Source organism: Pteropus medius, unplaced genomic scaffold (assembly GCF_902729225.1).
Source record: "Pteropus medius unplaced genomic scaffold, Ma_sr-lr_union100, whole genome shotgun sequence".
Lineage (NCBI taxonomy): Eukaryota > Metazoa > Chordata > Mammalia > Chiroptera > Pteropodidae > Pteropus > Pteropus medius.
In genome coordinates, this window is record NW_024354886.1 from 5186793 (window position 1) to 5195449 (window position 8657).

General features: G+C 55.2%; 1 protein-coding gene across 5 annotated transcripts in view; it reads right to left on the reverse strand.

Moving 5' to 3' along the window:
* Positions 1-1829: 1829 nt before the first annotated feature.
* The window catches only part of PACSIN1 (protein kinase C and casein kinase substrate in neurons 1), a 78395-nt gene continuing 71567 nt past the window's right edge, over positions 1830-8657 (reverse strand). For 3 of the 5 annotated variants that reach the window (XM_039856161.1, XM_039856162.1, XM_039856163.1), the window contains exons 2-10: positions 7941-8066; positions 6816-6972; positions 5393-5628; positions 4841-4996; positions 4568-4743; positions 4033-4153; positions 3808-3935; positions 2980-3167; positions 1830-2472 (exon numbers count right to left, since the gene is read on the reverse strand). In XM_039856161.1, coding sequence (XP_039712095.1) covers positions 2363-2472; positions 2980-3167; positions 3808-3935; positions 4033-4153; positions 4568-4743; positions 4841-4996; positions 5393-5628; positions 6816-6972; positions 7941-8003 — 1335 coding nt within the window. In that variant the 5' untranslated portion in view covers positions 8004-8066 and the 3' untranslated portion in view covers positions 1830-2362. The remainder of the gene's footprint in view (positions 2473-2979; positions 3168-3807; positions 3936-4032; positions 4154-4567; positions 4744-4840; positions 4997-5392; positions 5629-6815; positions 6973-7940; positions 8067-8657) is intronic. The other 2 variants (XM_039856160.1, XM_039856159.1) reach the window with 1 other exon arrangement.

Consider the following 8657-nt stretch of genomic DNA (forward strand, 5'->3'; position numbering starts at 1 on the left):
GTGGGCACGGCAAGGGGCATGGCCCCCACGCTCTGTGTTGAGTGCCCTGACACCAGCACTGACAGGTGGGGCTGAACCCCCAGAGCTCAGGGGGTCTTCCAAGTGGGAGACCCTCTCACTCTGGGGCCTGAGGAGCCTGGGAATTGAGAGAGTGATCCCAAACGGGGCTATGGAAGTGGTTGCTCAGAAGGAATGGGGTTTTGAGTCCCTGCCCCAGAGTGGGCAGCTAGAATGCTGAGGAAAACAGGGCTTGGGGCCCAGCCTGGGCCACGGCCCCTCCCCAGGTACTAAGAAGCCACTGGCACAGACAGGGGGAGCCCAGGCCCCAAGGTACAGATGTGCCAGCTTCCTGACTTCCAAGGATAGGTGGTGAGGGACAGAGGCCCCCAAATCCAACTCCTGCCTGAAGGAGAGGCTGAAGGTTTCTGAAATTTTGCTTTAGGCTCCGAGGGGCTTAGGGCTGCATCAGAGGCCCAGAGAGCAGTGACAAGAAAGGGGGTTCTAGAGGAGGGGAGTTTGCCTATCCCTGGAGGTGCCATTGTCCCCACCCCCAACTCCCCTGGCCCCGAGGGAGGTCTGTCCCAGCTCCGACCCTTGCCAGAATCTGCCAGGGTCCTCTGTGCCCCCATGAACAAGGTCAGGGCCTTGGGGCTGGGGTCTGTAACCTCTTAATAGTGGGCTGTGAAGAGAAGCAGGGAATAAGAGGACTGAGAAGTGACAGCGGGGCTGGGGTATCACACTGTCTTTACCTGGAGGCCCAGGGGGCGCGGTGCTAGGGGAGGGGCAAGGGTGTCTACAGTCCTGTTGCTCAGAAGTGGCATCCACCGTTAGCAAGGCTCGCCTGCTGCTGTAGGAAGTCTCAGGGCCTCGCCGCAGAGGTCTGGGAGACTACCCTTCCAGCTAATCCTCTACCTCTTGGGGTCTTGTCCTGCCCTAGTCTGTTTCCCAAGCACCCCTGCTCCACTCCCATGGGAGAGGCTTGAACCTGGTATTAATATTCAGTAATCCAGCCCCACTTTCTTTCAACGACCACAGGAAACACTCCTGCTCTGGGTGAGCTCTGTCTCTTCCCACCCCCAAAAGTCCTTTAACTGAGACCTTGGCTTAGACAGATGAGGGGGCTGCCAGCAGAGGGAATATGTTGCTCCAGAGGCTAGGAGTGAGGGGACAAGGAAGAAAGACATGGTGACTGTCTTGTTCCTGAAGACCAGGGCTCTTCCGTCCTGACAAACCCATGCCTCTCCTTTTGGCTGCAGGCATTCCCTGATGGTCCCAGACTGGAAGCTCCCAATGGGCCCATTGTGGCTTCTCTGATAGGCTCAGAGAAGGGGAGAGGGATGGGAGGCCACAGGCTTGATTTCATGAAGGCTGGCTGAGCCCATTGACTCTCTGGTTTTAGATGGACATGGAGGGAAGGAAGGTAGGTAGGTGGGGGTGAGAAAGATGCCCTCCTCCCCAGGAAATGGGAGGAGGCTGCTACTGTTGCTGGCTTTGCCCTGGGCTTTGGGGCCCTACCCCTCTGTCTGAGGACTTTGGTGGTGGTGGTGGTGGGGGTGGGGGTCAGGTCTCTGCAAGTACTGGAAGGAGTGGCTCTGAAGTGCTGACAGCTGGAAAGAAGGGCCCTACCAGGATCTTAGCCTCTCAGCTGAGCTTCAGTGTTAGGAGGGCTGAGGGCCTGCTTCCCCTGCTCCCTCCTAAATCCGAGTCTATCACCAACTCCAGCTCACCCCTATTCATGTCTGTGGGAGTCTAGGGACACCTGAAAACCTCTTTGGGAGAAGAGGGTGACCATTCCTACTCCAGCCCCAACAGTCCTGAGGCTAGGGAAGGAAGGGCACTCCCCAGGACAGAGTGGAAGACTAAACACTGGGAGGCCCCCTTGTCCAGGGTTGGAGAGGAGGTCTCTGAAAATAGGGTGGTGGTGGAAGGGGAGCGGGGTGGGGCAGGAGGTCAGAAAACCAGGCCTAGGGAAGCAGGTGCTGGCAGCCTGGGATGGGGAGGGGGGATGAGGGGGATAAGATGGGAGCACTGAGGCAGGAAAGAAGGGTCCAGGAGACATCCCTCAGGGCTCGAGACTCTTTGGTGGAATCTAAAGAGCAGATGTTGTGATGTCACTGTTGGGCTAAATCCTAAGACCCTCACCTACCCTGGGGCCATTACCCCAAGTTCCACCACCCTGGCCTCCAGGAGACCCTGCAAATGCTCTGTCTCTGCATTTTTTGTTTTGTTCTGTTTTGACTTTTAAAAAAATAAAAGCTTGATCGGAAAATATGTCTGGAACTCTATGGCGAGGGGAGGGGACAAGAGTGGGAGGGGAGGCGGTGGGAGAGGAGTGAGGGGTGGGTGAAGAGGGGCAGGGCAGCTAGATGGGCTCCACGTAGTTGGCGGGATAGAGGCCCAACTGCCCGCTGTCCAGCCGCCCGCGGCACCAACCCTGCTCGTCCTCCTCGCCCAGCTTGGTGAGCTCATCTCCTGAGAAGGGGACACAGAGAAACTCGTTGACAGGAGCTCGTTGACATGGGCTCGGAGAGGGCCGCCCTCCCACTCCAACGCTGCTAGGTAAGCCCTCCAATACTATTATGCTGGGCCGACCCCCAAATCCTGTTTCATTATTGTACCTAAGTCCCGCCCCCGCTCCGCCCCGGGGACCAGCCCCAGCCACACCTCGACACGCGTGCACCCCAAGCCACGCACCTAATTTGAGTCTCGGCCCCGCCCCCGGCCCCGCCTGCAGCTTCATTTCCCCGTTGCGTCCCTGCTGGCTTCCCAGGCCCTCGGGCCCTGCCCCCAACCTATTCTCAGGTCCTGACTCCGTCCCTGGCACCCAGTTGCCACTCTCAGCCTGCCCTTGCCCTCTAATTCGAGTTTTGGACCGGGGCACACGTCGCTCTCCAGGTCTCAGACACGCCCTGCCCCCTGCCCGGCCAGCCGTTTTCCCACGAATCTCGCATCCCCGCCCTCAGGCCCCGCCCACCGTACCAGCCTTGAAGCTGAGCTCATCCGGCTCCTGGCCGTCGTAGTCATAGAGTGCCCGCACACGCACTCCTTTGGAGTCATCCTCGAAAGGATTGGAGCCCCCGTTGGCCTCACTGCCCCCAAATGGGTTCCCGCTCTCGTCGTCCGACCACTCAGTAGCATAAGGCTGGCCCCTGTCGTAGCTGCTAACGCTGAGAAGCAGAGAGAGGACCCAGCATGAACTGCCTCTCACCTCTTTCCTAGGGCTGCCCCCTCCTCCCAACCAGAGCCCTGACCCCAAATTCCACCAAGGCTGGAGCAGGATGGGCCTTGTAAGAGGGATACTGAGCCAGTGACCCTCACTGACAGCTCTTTAAACAGATGTGAGGCAGGACTGTTAGCATTACTACTCAGCCCTTGAGAGAATGGGTGGTGAAGGGGACCCCAGAGAACATCTGACCCCTCATCTGAGATGGGCAGTACAATCTAGTGGTTAAAAGTGATGATTCTGGAACCAGACTCTTGGGCATCATATCCTGGCTCTGAGGGTTACTAACTAGCTGTGTGACCTTTGGCAAGTCACTTAACTTCTCTGGGTTTCAGTTTCTCAATGTGTAAAATGGGATATTTACACATTTCTCAGAGTGTTGGAGGCTTTAATGAGTTCATATATGGAAAATATTTAGAACAGTCCCTGACACATAGTAGGTATTCTCAAAGTATTTGCTACCACTGTCTTTGAGAGGAGCGTGAGATTGTTGTGATTTAGATATTTCTTTTCTGAAATAAAATTCAGCTGCCCCAGTGTGTGGACCCCCCTGGTCCCCAGGAAGCTCCATAGGAGGAACTCACCTGCCACGGTCTCCAGCCTGGGATGTGGACTCCGCCACCCCAGTGGCATTGGTCAGCGCTACCCCCTCTGCCTTCTTGGGCTGTTTTTCCTTCTTGGTGGTGGTGTGAGGGAGGTCTGGGTTCCACTCCTGGTGGGTGCCATGGGAGCAATAAGGCTGGAGGCTGCTCCCTGAGGCCCCTTTCAGCCTTTTCAGACTCCCCTTCCCCATCTCCACACATCCTCACCTCAAACTGGGGCCAATTCATGGGCATGCCAGGGCCACTGGTGCTGCGGAACCATCTGAGGTCTTCCTGGGCGTCAGCCCCCCGGATGGCCTGCTCCAACTCCCGGTACACATGGATATAGCTGTGCACAGGGGAGATGGGGAGGTGGGGGGCAAGATGCACCGTGGCCCCTTCTCATCCTTGCTGAAGGCCTGAGCCCATTCAGGGGACCAGGGTGCTGGCATGCCTCCCGGCTAGGAATCAAACAAGCTTCCCAAAGAGAAATCTCTGTGGGCATGCCCAATGGGCACCTTTTTCCATCCCCACCTATCGATGGATAGCCACTCGCCTATCCATCGAAGCATGTTTCTTGAGTACGTAGTGTGCATTGGCTTGTACCAGGGAAGCAACTGTGTTTGAAGAACTTCTCTCTTGGCCCCTGCAGCTCTGCCCTCTCCTTCTTGTCACTATAACACAGGGCCCGAGGTGCCTTGCGCACCTGTTCTACCCTCTGCTGCCTGTGCCTGTGGCCCACCATGCTGTGATGCCCAGCTACCTGCTATTCTCAGCTAGGTTGAGGTGACGTTTGATGTCCAGCAGCACCTCCTTGAGGAAGACCAGCCGCTTTTCCTCAAACTGCTGGCACTGTTCAAACACCTGTTCCATGCCCTCCATGTACTGAGGTGTGGTCTTGCCCACTTCATCCAGCACCTTCTCATACTTCTCCTGTGTCTGTAGGCATGAGGGGGAAGGGAGGGTGAGACCCAGGCCTGCAGCTGCCAGCCACCACCCACTCTGAGGGGCCCTTAGACCCCAGCCCAGCTGGCACCTTCTGCACATCCTGCTTGCACTTGTCCACTTTGTCTTGTAGCTTCTTCTGTTGCTCAGGTGTGACTGACTGCTCTGTCTTGCTATTCATTTCCCGTGTCATGGCCAGCTTCTCCTCTTTGCAGGCTAGATGGTAGGCCTTCTTGGCTGCCTCTAGCTGTTGGGAGAGGGAACAGGGGGCAAGCCTCCTGCTTGTGAGCAGGAGCAAATGTCATTTATCCCCTCCCACCTGCTTACTCCACCAGGAGCTGTGAGCACACAACCTTAAGAGGCAGAATAGATGCTGGCCCTAGATCCAGGTATTTGGGAGCAGTGCCCACCCATCTGTAGATGTTTCCCTGTATGGCACTGCCTGCTTCCCCTACAGACACTCTTGTCCAGCACTGCAGTGGATATTTCTTACTGGAAGGCAGTCCTGCTCCCTCATTGGCATGATCCCAGAGGGCAGCACAGTGCCCACCCCATCTGTAGACACCCTTCCCACTGATCGGGCTGGCCCTCTGAGCTCAGCCGCCCACCCTCGCCCTATCTGTGGCAGCCGCCCACCAGGCACCTCTTTCGTCTTCTTGGCCCAGGGCTTCTGGGCCTTGCGGAAGCCATCTTCAGCCTCTTTGGTTTCCTTGAAGCCACCCATGATCTGCTTGTGATAGGCGTCCTTCTGCCAGTTCTTGACCTTCTCCAGGTCCTCGTTCAGCAAGTTGTTCTTCACCTCCTGGTGCAGTTCGCTCACCTTATCTGCTTCGGTCATGATGGCACCCCAGGCCCGCTCCAGGCTGCCATACTGTGGGCCTGAGGAAATGGCCATGAGGCCACAAGGCCCTCTTTATCCCCTGCCCAGAGGCCCCCCTCACATCTCCATTTTTGAGGTTTTCCCCGCACGTCCCATGACAGCAGAAATGCCATCCTCTGCTCTCCCTATAGTTTCGTTCATTCCCCAGCGTCCAAGTACAGCTAGCTGTCTCCTCCAGGAAGCCTTCTCTGACTGCTTTATCCTCACGCACCTCAGCCTGCAGCCTCACTGAATTCTTATACATCTGCCTCTGTGTCTACTCCCTATCTCCCTTGTCAGCTCGTGAGTCCTGTGGGGGGGCACCTTGAATCTGTGAGCTGTCACAAGCCCAGCACAAGACCAGGCATACAGTAGGTACTCCAGTAATACTGGCTGAATGTAAAACTGAAGAACTAACTGGTGACATACATCAGAAGTCCACTGGGACTAGACATGCCAATAGTCATTTGTTTCTCCATATACTGGCATAAACTCTATGCCAGGCACTGTGCTGGGTGGTACGGGCCCAGCCCTTGTCCTCATGGAGTTCAGAGTGTAGTAGAAGAAAAAAGAAAACATTAACCAATACATGTAAACCCCAACTTGCAATTGTTCTAAATTAAAGGAATCTAGAGACATGACAACCTAATGCAATATCTGATTCTGGATTGGATCCTGGACCAGCCAACAATTGCTGTAATAAAATTTGCATAAGGGCCATATTAAATGTCCTGAATTTGATAGCTAAACTATGATTGTGTAAGTAAATGCTCTTATCCATAGGAGATACATGAAGAATTTAGGGCGGAGAGGCATGTCTCCAATTTAAATGGTTCTGAAAAATATGCATATAATATAGAGAGAGTGAGAAAACAAATGTGATATAATCTTAACTGGTAAACCTGGGTGAAGGGTATATAGTTCTCTGTACTATTCTTGCAACTTCTCTCCGAGTTAAAATTATTTCAAAATAAAGTTTGTTTGTTTGTTTGTTTTTAATCTAACCTAAAATTATAGTAAACTGGAGTTGAAATGTAGGGAGGCCTGGCTTGGTCTGGGAGGGGAGGAGTGCAGGTGTGGGGACAGTGCCTGCAAAGACTCTGTGGCTGGAGGCTGCAGGTGAACCCAGGTAGCTGGGCGCTGCCAGGACCCAGACAGTGCAGTTAAGGCCTAGGGTGTGTGCACGGGGAGGGCATGGGGGGGGCACCTTTTTCGATGAGCTGGCGCCAGCGCTTGGCCCAGTCGGTGAGCTGCTGCGCGTATGCCTTCTCGATCTTGGCGCGCTCCTGCACGCAGTTCATTAGGTCGTTGCACAGGCGGTGCCCGTCATCGATACGCTTCACTGTCCGCTTGTAGTTCCCCACCTGGTGGCCAAGCAGCGAGCCTGACTCCTGCGGGCTCCCCGCCTCCCGGCCCCCGCCTTCCGGCCCCCGCCTTTCCGCCCCTTCCCGCCCCACCGTGGCCGCTGCGTCCTGCAGGGGGCGCCCGCGACGGCCATCCCCGCCGGCCTCCTCCACCTCACCATTCCGAGGTAACGCACTGGGAACTCCGGCCCTTTCAGAGAGGCCTTGGCATCCCTGTCACACCCCACTGTTTATGCACTCCTTCATCCCACTTTAAAACATAATTTCGTCGCTGCCACGAAATGCAGAAGAATTTTTATCATTTGGACTTGGGCTAGAATGAATTATTCATTTTGTTCTTATGAGCTAAATCTATTATATTTATATGGAGTCATATAAGTATTGAGTTAAGCTGCAGCTTCTTGACATAATATTATGTTTGTAGACATCTCATTAAACACTTATTAATTTAGGTTTGGCAGTTATCACTTTGGGTTTCATAAGCCAGTAGAAAAATTTTCTGGGTCTTAAGTATTTTGGGAGGCTCTGAAATACTGGCCTGTCTCCACCTCTATGTTGCTGTGGGGTTCCCCCAACTCACTCCATTTCTCTGTGACCAGTGCTCTATCTTCTGCCCACTTCACAGGGTAGGGGCAGGGAGCTGCTATGAAAGGCTGTGTAATCTGTAAAGTGCTGCACCTGCCTGTGTGAAGTGCCAGAGTCGGAGCAGGGACCCCAGAGTAGAGGGTCAGGAGACACCTGCTCCACATCATTAAATGTCATGGGATCTCTCCAGGGGCAGAGGGGCTCCAGGCTCAGTGCGCGGTAGTAGCCACTTCTTGGCAACCACTGCCTGTTGGATACCGAGGGCTTTGGGGGAACCCAAGGGGATGGGGAGCAAGGCTTGATATCACGAGGCAGGTGGGAGCCTGGCCTCCACACAGCCAGGCTGTCTGGTCCCCAGGACCTGGGGAGCATCAGAGCCTCACCTCCCAGAAGCTGTCAGTGGTCTCCTCCGGAGCTAGCGAGGCCTCATCGTAGGAGCCAGACATGGCGTGGCCGTCGGGGGATGGACAGGTGCGGAGCGGCGGTCAGCAGGCTGGGCTGCTCATGCGCTGGGAGGGCAGGAAAGAGATTCCTGGAGATGAGGGACATGTCTCACATGCCCCCTTCCAGGCCTGTGGCCTCAACTTGCTATGGGGATGAGGGCTCCATAGACCTGGGCCTTGCATCGGGATGGGTACTTCCTGCCCAGTGATTGACTCACCATCCTGAGGGTAACACCATGTCACCCTGTAGCATTCCTCGTGCCTCCCCATCTCTCTTCCATGAGCCCTTTCTCCATCTCCTTTCCCTCTCCTCTACCCCAAATCCATCCTCCAGCTCCAGCGTGAACACCTCTTGCCCTGACCACCAGAACCCATCCCTGTTTTGTGTTCTTGGACTCAGAGCCAAAAGTTAGGGCCACACAACTGAATATTTGCATCATATAAATCTGTGGTTTACTTCGTAGACACACAGGTCCTCAAAGTCGGCAATCAGGCTTATCTCTGTGTACGTCCAGCACCCCATCCCTAGCACAGGGCATCCTGTAGGGCCCATAGGAGCTCATTAAACCCCAGGTAGCTTCTCAATCTGCCCCGCTCGGCACCACCCATCCTGACCTATCTGAATCCTTGCACCAGGTCCAACACCCACCTAAGCTC